Here is a 14,037-nt window from a genome sequence, read left to right on the forward strand (position 1 = left end):
ACACCAATGCTGGGGGTTGCGTCCACTGACACCAATGCTGGGGGTTGCGTCCACTGACACCAATGCTGGGGGTTGCGTCCACTGACACCAATGCTGGGGGTTGCGTCCACTGACACCAATGCTGGGGGTTGCATCCACTGACACCAATGCTGGGGGTTGCGTCCACTGACACCAATGCTGGGGGTTGCATCCACTGACACCAATGCTGGGGGTTGCATCCACTGACACCAATGCTGGGGGTTGCATCCACTGACACCAATGCTGGGGGTTACGTCCACTGACACCAATGCTGGGGGTTACTGTTACATCCACTGACACCAATGCTGAGATTACTGTTACCTCCACTGACACCAATGCTGGGGGTTACTGTTACCTCCACTGACACCAATGCTGGGGGTTACTGTTGCCTCCACTGACACCAATGCTGGGGGTTACTGTTGCCTCCACTGACACCAATGCTGGGGGTTACTGTTGCCTCCACTGACACCAATGCTGGGGGTTACTGTTACCTCCACTGACACCAATGCTGGGGGTTACTGTTACCTCCACTGACACCAATGCTGGGGGTTACTGTTACCTCCACTGACACCAATGCTGGGGGTTACTGTTACCTCCACTGACACCCATGCTGGGGGTTACTGTTACCTCCACTGACACCAATGCTGGGGGTTACTGTTACCTCCACTAACACCAACACCAATAGGTTTTGATTGCAGCCACTGGCAACACTAACAGGGTTTTTTATTTTATTTTTCACTCCCACTTGCGTCAAATGTGCACTACAATATTCTGCAAAGAATGCAGCATGCATGAGAGCCTATTCATTTTGAATGGGCTGCCTACCTTAGCACAATGCACCTCAGACAATAATGCACCACTACAATGGACATCCACAAGCACCAGAGGCTGAACTCGGGGCCCTCATTTTTAGGCTCACTACCACTCTCTGTCTGCTTTCTAAAGCAAGGGAAAGGCAAATAAAGACAATCACAGCAGCAATATTAACACTGAGAGCAGCATCTGCAGCGCATACTCCAACATGCTCATCCAGCAACACGCATGCGCAAAACGCAGCCTCACCGGTCCCAATTGCGGTCCCATTTCCCGGTTGTTACAGGCGGTATCAGACTATCGGGTTCAGACTTTCCTCCGTTTTTACCGATAGCCACAGCGGCCAGAAGCGCTGCGGTGGCAGCAGCCGATCCTCCGGCCAGCAGAGCTCTACGGAGAAACATTGCGAGGACACAGAGCGAGGATCACACAATACAGAAACGACGTGCTCTCCCGGCCCCGCCCACCTCCTGTACAGTCGGCACAGATGCATTGTGGGAAGTGTAGTCTGTGTGGAAGCTGAGACTACAGCGGAGACTACAGGTTATCGTTTGGTGAGGTCTAGGAACCACATAGCCGCACACAATATGCAGAATATAATATGCAATAGAGCAGTGTTAATTTTGGCAGCAAATTTCAATTTCGTTTTAGTCTTAGGACTAAAATGGCATTTTAGTTTTAGTCCCATTTTAGTCTTCTGCAAGTGTTTTAGTTTTAGTCGTATTTAGTCGACTAAAACTCCAGTATATTTTAGTCGACTAAAACGCCCTACATTTTAGTCGACCAAAACTCATTTTAGTCATCTATAATCAAATGGGTGTAGTTCAATTGTAATTTGTACTGCATTATTTAAGCATTTCTTTACAATTTCCAAACTCATTATATACTACTGCTGGTCCTGGAGTGAAAAATCTAATATGTTATTATTTATGCTTTGAGCATGCACCAGTGTTAATTTTTGGCAGCAAATTTCGATTTAGTTTTAGTTATAGTCTTTTGACTAAAATGCCATTTTAGTTTTAGTCGTATTTTAGTCTTAAGACTAAAATGCCATTTTAGTTTTAGTCGTATTTTAGTCATCTGAATTGTGTTAGTCGACGAAAACGTTTTAGTCGACGAAATTAACACTGCAATAGAGGACTGCCAGAGGCCCCAGCCATTCTACTGTTGTTGACTGGAAAGCTTTAGCTGGAGATAGAGACTGAAGATGATAAACGTTTTTTAACTCAACCACTTGCCCTCCCAGAAGGTTTTACCCCCTTCACAACCAGGCCATTATTTGCTATTCAGCACTGAGCTACTTCAACTGACAATTGCGTGGTCATGCAACACTGTACGCAAATTAAATGTATATCATTTTTTTTCACACCGATAGAGCTTTATTTTGGTGGTATTTAACCTGCAAGGTTAAGGCATAATGGGCTAGTATACATTGCAATCTAGCACATTATGAAATGCTTACCTTACAATGAAGGCCCCAGCGGCACGCTGTCAAGGCTTCCATCTTCACCCGGTCTTCCTTTGCATCCTCTGGCCTTCTGATTGGCAACCCTGCAATGACATCACTCCTATGCATGCACACGGGAGTCACAGACTGCGGCACTAAGCTCTGAAGGGATAGCACGGTATGCTGTCCCTTCATAGTGCATGCACCAGTGACATCATTGACTGTATGCAGTGTGAATATATCCTAAACAGTGCAAGTTTAGGGGATAGTCACTGTACCTACAGGTAAGCCCTATTATAGGCTTACAGTGAAAGTATTCACAGCCTTTGCTCCATACTTTGTTGAAGCACCTTTGGCACCAATTACAGCCTCAAGTCTTTTTGAGTATGATGCTACAAGCTTGGCACACCCTCTGGCAATCTGGCTACATGGAATGTCTACATGCCAATTGTCGCACAAGTGGAACTGAGTCCCGGTTCACACTTGTGCGATGCGGGAAGGCTGCGAATTCGCAGCCTGTTCCCGCGTCGCAAACGCACATCTGGCAGTTCACACTGCCATATGCGATACGCAGGGGGTGTCAATGAAATGTTAACGACACCCCAAGTTTGATGGCATATCGCAGTGCGATCTGACAGTTCGCACAGGATCGGATCGCACAAGTGTGAACCACTGTGCGATCCGATCCTGATGCGGCTGGAAAAAAGGGTCCTGTGCGTCTTTTGTGCGGGTGCACCGCACATCCGATCGCATGTAATTAAGGAGCAGTGCGCTCCGTTATTACATGCGATCGCCGCACTCGCAAGAGTGTGAACCGGCCCTCAGGGACGATAGAACAACCTCATTGTCATCGTCTATGAGACCTATAAGATGTGACGTATATATCTTGTCATTTACTCTGATACGTGATATGTACTTTTGCTCTGTACCACAACTGTGATTGTTACATCTATGTCACATATGCCTACTGAGGCAATATATTTCTATTCTTGTTTCTATTTTTGTTTGGAAATCTCCTGTTTGAAACTGTCAATCAATAAAATTTTATTTTCTAAGCTACTAGTGCCTATTAAGTCCATATTTCCTCAATTATCTCTTTCTAATCAACTAGGATGTGGCACTTCCCCATTTATTTTGCACCCAGATTTACTGCATTCTGGTAGCGCGTCCCCCAACTTAATCTAATGATACAAGAGATGGTCAGAGACTGCAGACATGATACAAGAGATGGTATGTGTAACGGGAGCGCTGGTAAATGAATCAATTAACCGGTTGACGACCGCCGCACGACTATATACTGCGGCGGTCAGCCCCGACCAGGCAGAGTGACGTATGGATACGTCACTCGCCTGTCATTGACTTGAGAGCCAATTGCGGGTGGGCGCGTGCCCGCTGAGGCGCGCACCCGCCGCGGCTCGTTCACAGACAAGTCAGTGCGTGTGACCGGCGGACTCGATGTCCGCCGGTCACACTACGATCGTTCCGGTGAATGGAGAAAGGCGGATCGGCTTATGTAAACAAGCCGCCCGTCATTCTCCCTGGTGTAAAAATGAAGATCAGACGGTTCTACTATGTAGGACCGTTGATCTTTGTTTTTACACCAATAGCAATGTCCCTATACAGTTAGATTCACGCCCCTAGGACACACTTAACCCCTCCCTCTCCAATAAAGTTAACCCCTTCCCTGCCAGTGTCATTTTTGCAGTAACAGTGCATATGTATAGCACTGATTACTGCAGTAATGTCACTGGTAACCCCAAAAGTGTCAAAAATGTCAGTCAAGGGTCCGATCTGCCCGCCGCAATGTCGCAGTACCGAAAAAAAATCGCAGATCGCCGCCATTACGCGTTAAAAAAAAAAAACACCAAAAATGACAAAAATCTTTCCCTTTGTTAGTAAACGCGATAACTTTTGCGCAAACCAATCAAAATACGCTTTTTGCGATTTTTTTTTTTACCAAACATATGTAGCATAAAACAAATTGGCCGAAAATGTTAAATTTTGATTTTTACATTTTTTTGGGGGGGGAATTTCATATAAAAAAATGTGAAAAATATTGTTATTTTTGCAAAATTTACGCTCTTTTTTTGTTTATAGCGCATGATCAAAAAATCGCACAGGTGATCAAATACCACCAAAGGAAAGCTCTGTTTGTGGGAAAAAAAGGACGTCAAATTCGTTTAGGTACAACGTCGCACGACCGCGCAATTGTCCGTTAAAGTCACGCAGTAAAAAATCGCAAAAAAAACCCTGGTCTTTTAGCAGCCAAATCCTCCGGGGCTTAAGTGGTTAAAAAAGCTGCAACTAAAATCCGATTACCCAGTGAGGATAATTAAGTGTACAAATTATTAAAATGTGTAGTGCGCTAATTCTGTGAAACTTATAAACATAAATATGTAAACAATAGTGACACCAATATCATAAATAAATAGGATGAGATCTAAAACATAAAAGTCCATAAAGTTCATAAAAGGTCCAAATATGCAACAGTTCACATAAGTCCTTGAATGAAGAGATCCCAATACCAAACAAGTGATTTCAATGAAAACAAATGAGGGAAAGGTGTTTCAAGGTGCTTGTTAAAAGTGCAGGTTACCAGACGGGTGAAAAATAAGGTGCAATATATCTCCAAACGAAAAGATGCGTGCAGTGATATAGATAGCCCAGCTCTACCCACCTCGTGGCCGGTTTGAGAGTAGATAAGACTCTTACCAGATGACATAAAAGTTAAGGTGTATGGATAACTTCTGGATATCATTCAGCCCAATTGTAATGACCGTCCCCCAAGCTTGCGGCTCCCTGTTGTCCCTTGGAAGTGAAACTTCATCCAGGTGTTCACAGGTGATTTCCCAAAAATAAACAAGGGGGGACTAATAGTGAATTATCCTTATAACTTTTATTGCTGATAATCAAAGATGCACTTACAGTTAAGACGATATAATAAGCTTGCTGGAACCCTGTAGATCCGTGGCCGCCTGCAGTGCGGACCGCGGATGTAGTTAGTGACGGCGCGCCTCCTCTCTGACGTGTTTCCACCGAGCGGACTTCTACTGAGTAGGTGCGCCGTCACTAACTACATCCGCGGTCCGCACTGCAGGCTAACTACTGCCGCCGACTGGCAGATGATCCTCCTTCAGCTCGCCTGGGCCTCTTCCTACACGGCCCCGCTGCGCCTCCGTCCACTGCAGACACCGCCGAAGCTGCCACCACACTGGGCATGCGCAGGATGGAGCCGCCGGCCTCTCTCTCCGACTGGCCGGAATCCGCGATCAGCCGTCTCCCACGCCGAGCCGCCCCGACCGAACGGTCCTCACAGTCCGGGGCAGCCGCAGATCCTGAAGCCGTCTGACGAGCAGGCGGGGCCGGGGGAGAGGTGTGGGCTGGGCCCCGCCTGGAAGAGCTCCGCCGTAGACGGGGATTCCTCCCAGAGGCCCCGCCGGCCGCAGCAGGAGATCGCTGGGTCGGCGAGCCTGGAGGGTCCACGAATGGGCTCCCTAATCGGCGCTCAGCTCTGGGGACACAGGAGGGTTATAACGCTCCGGCGGCCGTGACCGCCGAGCGCGGGAATGTCGGCCCCCCCGAGCAGCGAGGAGACCTGAGCCTGCAGCCAAGACGTACCCCTCGAAGCGGCGGCCTCCCGGAGCCGGACAAACAGGAAGTCCAAGTCCCCCATGACAGATGGCAGACAGGCTAGAAGAAGCAGACGGTACAGCAGGGATGATTCTTCCTTCTCCAACGGTCCACGAGGTAATGCTGTGAAACTGTAAGCCCCCCCCCCAGTGTTAATCTGCCTGTAACCCCACCTACCCTGAATTGCCCAATCCCCACACTTGACCTCTAGCTGATCCCCCAAGTAGTTAATCCTTTCCTGTTAGTGTCCCCTGTCCACCCCATCATGAGGCCATGCGCTTATTTTTTATTTATTTTTTTGCTTCGGGCCTATCTTTATTGTTTTGTTGTGTTCAGCGCTTCCTTGGTCCCGTTTCTTTATTAAATCTCCTGGACTGATGAAAGAGCGCTTTCCCCTGCTTCTTTTTAGTTTGAGGAAACCCTTTATTTTTGGCTGCGCTTCTGTCTAGAACCGTTTTCAAGTCCGGTCCGAACAGTAAATCGCCTGTGAAGGGGATTCCACACAATCTATTTTTGGAAGCGATGTCTCCTCCCCACGACTTCAGCCACAGGGCTCTCCTGGCCGAATAATTTGGCCAGTGGTCCTGGCCGATACCCTCACAGATTCAGCCGAAGCATCTGCGAATAATGCTGCTGCTCTGGTTAGTGTAGATATGGTCCTCACTAACTCTTATTTTGAGGTTTCTCCTTCTAGCTGTTCTTGCAGCTGAGTCAGCCAGACTTGCAAGGTCCTAGCCATGCAAGTGGAGGCTATGGCCGATGTGATGGGAGTCACTTTGGTTGGGATGCCCGTGGAACCCAGCTTACCTTTGAGAGGTTGAGAAATCCCTCTCTCAGCTCCCTAGGCCTCTCTTATGTATAATCACCCTGTGTCTATTAGGGGGCAGAGAAAATGATGGACAGCTACTTATTTTATTGGGCACTCATTATATGGTTTGGATTACTTCAAATGGGACAGTAATATTTATCAACAATATACCTGAAGGAATATATGAAGACTCTGGGACTCTAGGCCTAGGATCCATGTTAAAGGCCTAGCTGCCTATTGCCAATAGAGGACTGCTCTGCACAGTCAGACTCATAGCATATGCTAATAATTGATTGTGCTGACTTACCCACCTATTGTCTACTAAGGGGGATGTGTTTACACTTATAATAATGTGTATTTTACTTTGTGAGCTGGATGACAGCAAGTCTGCTAGTTAATTAACTCAAGTTAAATGAATCACTGTCATCTGTTAGTTGCTGAGAGGAAAGTAGAATAATGTTTGTGTTGGTTGTTCCTTAGATATGTTAATTATATTTCTGTACACAATTTCATCTGCATATGATAATGTAATCAGGCACCTGACCTGGTGGGGTAATCTGATGTCCTCCTGTGTGGTATATATTGTGTGTGAGTCTGTTCAATAAAAGTTGTTCCAGATCTATGCAAGCTAAGTTCCGGCTAGTTGTGTATGGCGCGCTGTAATATCTGATATATATGTTTAAGACTGAAGGAAGCGGTATTCTGACAGAAGCCCACAAGCACATTGTGGGGTCGCGATTCCATGACAGCCGGATTTAGATTCACTGCTCCAGTTTCCCAAGCTCTCTTTAGCAGTGCCTCTATCTTCTTATCCATTGGATCACTGAGGGTCCAAGAGTCATCGAAGGCTAAGTCTGACTTGTTTGCGACTCTGGCAAGGTAGGAATCTACATTAGGGCATTTTGCCCAGGATTCCGTATCCTACTCTGCAAATGGATATCCACGCTTAGTTGCAGCTGGTGTTAAGAGCTTCTTTTCTGGCTCTTCCCATTCTTTCTTAACTAGGTTTTTCAAAGTTTCATATACCAGAAATGTTCTTCTTTTTTTTTGTTTGTAAGCCTTTGTACATCTTATCATGTAAGGAAAGCTCTGCGACTTTTTGCTTTTTGATGCATAGTATATTTGCTTTGGCTCTCAGCAAACTGACCATATCTTCCAAAGGAAAAAAGGTTGCCTTCTGATGCTGGGTCTTCATCATCTGAGTCCAGGAATAGGCAGTCTTCGGATTCTGAGCTATCTGAATCGGTTTCCTGCTCCACTAGGTCCATCTCTTCCCCACTGCACGAGGGGATGGATGGCATACTGGAAGACAGGGTACTGGTGTGGCTGGAACCTCCAGCTTTTCTATAGCCGAATGTAATGGCCCAATCGTGCTTTTTATTTCCTTTTAAAAAGAGTTGAGCATGTCTTTAGGGAACCCCTATGATTCCTTGGTCACTATTTTGTTGATGCATTTTTGGCATAATGTTTTTGTCCATTCTAGAGGAAACCTGTGACCGTAAGAGGCGCATGCCTTGCTACTGGTCTTTGCCCTTTTCTCTTCTGGGGTCCTTGTAAATAAGCACAAAGGACCCAGTGAGACAGGCAGTTGCCATACATAAACATAAGTAACAGTTTGTAGTGAGGTAAAGATAGAGGAAACTCCAGAGTGCCCTGGCTTACCCTGGAGCTGTCCTGACAAGCAGGATCTGCAGGGCAGGGTGGAGAAGCATCCGACATGGTCAGCCTCAGAAAAAAAAACCCTGCCTAGGGGTTTTTTAACTGCTTCCTGCTGCAGCTCCAGCCCCACCCCCAGCTGACCACATGCAGGTTATTGAACATACTTGCACTGCCATCTGCTTTCCTGGTGAGCTGCTTTTGGGAAGAGAGTCCATCTGCCTTTTTCCCCCGTTATTTCTTTTCGCTTTCTTTTTTTTAAAAAAATTGCGCCGCTGCCCGGAAATGACAAAAGCGGAAGTGCCCCGCTCTGTCGTCCAGCTCCCGGGCTTCTGCCTTCACCAAGATGACTGCGGCCTGAAAGTGCCACGGGGCTCCGGAAATTACACCGTGGTCAGCCGGAGCCCTTAAGATGCCGGTGACTGAACAGCTGGCTTGACTCCAGGTGCAGTGGTCTTTTGTGGGAATGCCATCGACATTTAGTGCAGCTGGGGGGATAGTTTTATACCCCACAGTAGGGATGAAACCTCAGGCAGGGGCCAGCTTACCCCTGACCTGCAGAACGCAAAGCCTCCTGAGCTGGACAGGAGGCTGGCCAGGGAGTCCCCTGCAATTAGCACAGAGAAAAAAAATAAACGTCTGCAGCTCCTTTGGATCCGCAGGAAACACAATAAAACTGAGGCACAGAGGTGTGACTGACATTTTTATAATGTTGGACTATTGTGGGAGGTGCCTATCTCTCAGATGCTGCCCTGGAAGATGATTATAGGAAAAAAAAAAACAGAAGAAAGAAACCACATGCACAAACAATCCATAGTATCATCATGTATCATCAGTATCTTCACCACTTGAAGTCCAGCAGCAGCAAGTGGTTATTTTTGACTAATGGCAGTATTAACTTTGCTGATAGTGTCAATAACCCTCTAACACATTGAGGCAGCATGTTAGTTCCAATGCCAAGCTGCCACATATCCTTACAGCCAGTGTTCCATTTGTGGTTGGAGAGAGCTTAATTTGTGCCCCAGCACAGGAACTGTGCCACTACTGACAGCCCCCTGTCAGTTTGCAGTCAGAGGTGGTGGGTAGGATTCCTTTTCTGACAATGAATCACATTACCAGGTAACCTATGTAATGTCTCTGGCGTGACAAATTTTAAAGGGCTAGTTCCCATCTGTAAAAAGGGATGGTCTCCCAAAGCACCCATTAGCATCTAGAATAGGAGTCTCAAAATGGTGGCCCTCCAGCTGTTGCAGAACTACAAGTCCCATCATGCCTCTGCAAGTCATGCTTGTAACTGTCAGGCTTGCAATGCCTCATGGGAATTGTAGTTCTGCAACAGCTGGAGGGCCACCAGTTTGAGACCCCTGATCTGGAAAGTCTCTGAACAATAATGCCTAAGCTTGGTTGATTGTTGGGATATGCTTCTATATAAGCACACTGGGTAAACTGTAGTTTCATAGTAGGTAAGGTTGTTGAATAAAGACAATAGTCCATCCAATTCAACCTGTGAAGGTGCATGTGGGTCAATGTCAGTAATTATTTCCCATATCTCTGTATGTTGTGTTCATTAAGATGCGTTTCCAAGAGTCTTTAAAAAATATCAATACTCCCTGCTGACACCACAGATTGTGGAAAAGTTCCACATGGTTATCACCCTGACAGTTAAAAAGCCTCTACGTTGATTAAGATTAAACCGCTTCTCCTCAAATCTCCTTGTGTGGCCCCGTGTCCTCTTACACTCCCTGATATTAAAAAAAGTTTCCTTCCTCGTTAGGATCACCATTAAGGTAATTTGTATAACGCTATCATATCTCCTCCCAAGCATCTCTTATCCAGGGAGAATAAATTTAGCGCTTGAAGTCATGCCTCGTAATTAAAGTCCTCCAGTATGTTTATTAAATTTAGTTGCCCTTCTCTGGACTCTCTCCAGCACATCCTTCCTGAGGACTGGTGACCAGAACTGGACAAAATACTCTAGATGTGGCCGATCCAGAGTTTTATAAAATGGCAGGATTATCGTTTTATCTCTGGAGTGGGAGTAAACTCCCCTTTTATGTAAGCTAATAGTCTGCTGGCTTTGCTTGCTGCAGCTTGACAATGCCTGCTATTGTTCAGTTAGTCTTCTACCAGGACCAACAGATCTTTCTCCACCCTAGAATCCCTTCAGAGGTTCTGCCCCTTGGTGAATAGTTTGCACTTATATTTTTAGCTCCCCAAGTGCATCACTTTATACATTTTTCAACATTAAACCTCATCTGCCATGTAGCTACCCACGCCATTATTTTATTCAGGTCTTCTTGTAAAATGCATTTATCGTAATGTGAAGTTATTTCCCTGCAAAAACCTTAGTTACTTACCGGTGACGGTATTTCTAAGAGCCTTTCAGGACAGCACCTGGAGAGAGCACAGCTCCACCCAATTCACAGGAAACACTGCCAAATAAAAACTCCTCCTCTTCCACCATGCCTCAGTCATAGAGTAGCCTCCAACATGCTGGAAAACAGAAAACAACAACTACCACAGGTTAAACATTTACAAAATATATTATAAACAAAACCAAGGGGGGGGGGGGGTAGCTGCTGCTGTCCTGAAAGGCTCTTAGAAATACCGTCACCGGTAAGTAACTAAGGTTTTCTCAGGTCGCCTTTCAGGACAGCACCTGGAGAGGATAAGCGAGTAACTTACACTTAGGGTGGGACCACTGCCTGCAGAACCTTTCTGCCGAAGGCTTGATCCTGAGCTGACAAGTCCAACCTGTAGTGTCTAATAAAGGTTGAAAAACTAGACCATGTAGCTGCCTTGCAGATCTGTTCAGGCGAAGCACTGGCCCTTTCAGCCCATGAGGTTGCCACAGACCTTGTAGAATGCGCCAAAATGCCTTCTGGAGGCTCTTCTCCTTGAGCTACATAAGCCTGTTCAATTGCCCATCTGAGCCATTTGCCTAAAGTGCTCTTGGATGCTTTTTCTCCTATACGGGATCCTGAGAAGATGACAAATAATGCATTTGACTTTCTAAATTCTTTAGTTACTAGGAGGAACTGAAGTAAGCTTTTCTTCACATCCAACGTATGAAAGGATTCTTCCCGAGTATTACTAGGAGTTGAGGAGAAAGTTGGTAACACAATTTCTTGTGACCTATGAAAAGATGAAGCAATCTTTAGAAGAAAGGCTGGGTCCGTTCTCAGGACTACTCGATCTGAAAAAATTGTCAAAAAAGGGTCTGAAACTGAGAGGGCCTGAATCTCGCTGCTTCTTCTGGCCGAGGTTATTGCTATCAAAAAGATAGTCTTCAACACCAAATTTTTCAGAGAAGCCTCTTTTAAAAGGTTCAAAAGGAAACTTAGTCAAACCTTGTAACACAATGGTCAGATCCCATTTGGGAAATACTTTGAGGGCTATTGGCCTGTTGCGGGCTAATGCCTTGAAAAATCTAATAATTAAAGTCTCTTGGGACAAAGTCTTTTAGAAAGAAACTGAAAGAGCTGCTACTTGCGTTTTTAGAGTGCTAGCTGCTAGTCCCTTCTCCATTCCTTCATGAAGAAACTCCAGCACTGAAACTAAATTCTTTATTTCAAAATTCTTGCTGGAACACCAGAAGTTATATTTTCTCCAGACTTTCATGTAAATATCCCTGGTCACCTTCTTCCTACTGGAGAGAAGGGTAGAGATAACTTTTTCAGACAGGCCTCTGGTTCTTCCTCAGAAACCACGCTGTCAGTTGTAGACGGTCCAGTTCCGGATAAACCAGGTTCCCCTGTGTCAAAAGATCTCTCCTGGACGGGAGTCTCCAGGGAGGTTCTGAGGCAAGATTCAGCAGGAGAGCAAACCAAGGTCTCTTTGGCCAAAAAGGTGTAATCAGAATTAAGTTGGTCTTTTCTTCCCTGAATTTTTTGAAAACCAACGGAATCAGTTGGAATGAAGGGAACGCATAAGACAAAGGGAAGTCCCACAGATGGGCGAGAGCATCCAAGCCCCAGACCTGATCCTCCCTGTGTAGGGAAAAGAATCTTTGGACTTTGGTGTTCTGTTGACAAGCGAACAGATCTATTTGGGGAAGACCCCAAGCTTCCACAATCTCCGTAAATACTTCTTGGTTCAGACTCCATTCTGATTCCAACACCTTTCTTCTGCTCAGCAAATCTGCTAGAAGATTTTGTGATCCTTTTAGATGTACAGCTGTCAGGGATGCCAGATTCTTCTCCGACCAGGAGAGTAGCTGGATTGCCAGATCTGAAAGCTGAATGCTTCTTGTGCCTCCTTGTTTTGACACATAAGCCACCGCTGTCATGTTGTCCGACAGAACTTGAACATGATGGCCCTTGACTGCCTGTTGAAAGGACCAAAGACCTAGAAGGATGGCTTTCAACTCCCGCCAGTTGGATGACTTCTTGGACTCTGCTTTGGACCATGTTCCTTGCATTGTCCGACCGTCCAAGTGGGCTCCCCAGCCCCACGCACTGGCATCCGTGGTCAGACGTTTGTTCGTCTGGAAAGACCATTGCAGACCTTCTTCCAGATTTCTGGAATTTCTCCACCACCACAGAGATCTTTTTTCTTTCGTGGTAATTCTGATGGATTTCTCCAGATATTTTGGATATGACCATCTCTGCAGGATGTCTCTCTGGAGAAGACGAGAATGCAGCCTTGCCCACTGTACCGCAGGGATAGCGGCTGTGAGCAAGCCCAGAGCTGCCATGGCCGACCTGACAGTAACTTGATGACTGGTTTGCATCCGGGCAACTGCGTTCAGAGTTTTCACTATCTTCTCTTGAGGTAGAAAGACCTTCTGGAGGACCGAATCTATTCTGTATCCCAGAAATTTTATCTGCTGAGATGGAATCAAACTGGACTTCTCCAAATTCATGAGCCACCCCAGACTCTCTAGGTGGTCCTGAGTCTCCTGGAGGTGTACCAACACCTGGCTCTTGGATTCTGCAAAAATTAGCAGATCGTCCAGATAATGGACAATGGAAATACCCCTCAACCTTAATGGCTCTAGAGCATCCGCCATCACCGTGGTAAACACCCTTGGAGAGGATGAGAGGCCAAAGGGGAGGGCCCTGAACTGCAGATGCCAGACCGATTCCCCCAGATTGACCGCCAGCCTTAGGAATTTCTGGCAATCCTGATTTATTGGGATGTGCAGGTAAGCGTCCCTCAGATCCAAAGATGCCATGAAGCAGTTTGGGGACAGTAGTTTGGTCACTGAATAGATAGTGTCCATCCTGAAGTGTTTGTACCGAATTGATCTGTTCAGGATCTTTAGATTTAGGATCATCCGGTACTTGCCTGAGGGCTCCTTTACTAGAAAAATCTGAGAATAAAACCCACGGCCTTGTTGCCCCTTGGGAACTTGAATAATAACTTCCTGTTGAATCAGCTCTCGTAATAGAGACATCATTGGGGAAGCCTCTTCCGGATCCCTTGGAAGGGGAGTAACAAAAAATCTGCTTGGAGGAGTCTCCGAGAATTCCAGTTTGTATCCCTGAGCCACTATATTTCTTACAAAGGGGCTTGCGAATTCTTCTTCCCACTGTGGGAGGAACCATAACAGTCTTCCTCCCACTGGAAAACAGCTGTCACTTGCTTTTGGCCGCCTGGTCAGGTGGTCTGAAGAGGACTCCACCTTTCCCTTTGCCTTTCTGGGAGGCCCATCTGGATCTCT

The 14,037-nt window shown here is 46.2% G+C and overlaps 1 protein-coding gene across 2 annotated transcripts in view; it reads right to left on the reverse strand.

Moving 5' to 3' along the window:
- Window positions 1–1,323, reverse strand: part of LOC309546256 (serine/threonine-protein phosphatase PGAM5, mitochondrial-like) — a 63,683-nt gene extending 62,360 nt beyond the window's left edge. Inside the window, exon 1 of one of the 2 annotated variants that reach the window (XM_082245830.1) lies at window positions 1,081–1,323. In XM_082245830.1, coding sequence (XP_082101956.1) covers window positions 1,081–1,235 — 155 coding nt within the window. In that variant the 5' untranslated portion in view covers window positions 1,236–1,323. The remainder of the gene's footprint in view (window positions 1–1,080) is intronic. The other variant, XM_082245831.1, reaches the window with a different exon arrangement.
- Between the last annotated feature and the right edge of the window lie 12,714 nt (window positions 1,324–14,037).

Source organism: Pelophylax lessonae (assembly GCF_965119305.1).
Source record: "Pelophylax lessonae genome assembly, chromosome: 1".
Classification (NCBI taxonomy): domain Eukaryota; kingdom Metazoa; phylum Chordata; class Amphibia; order Anura; family Ranidae; genus Pelophylax; species Pelophylax lessonae.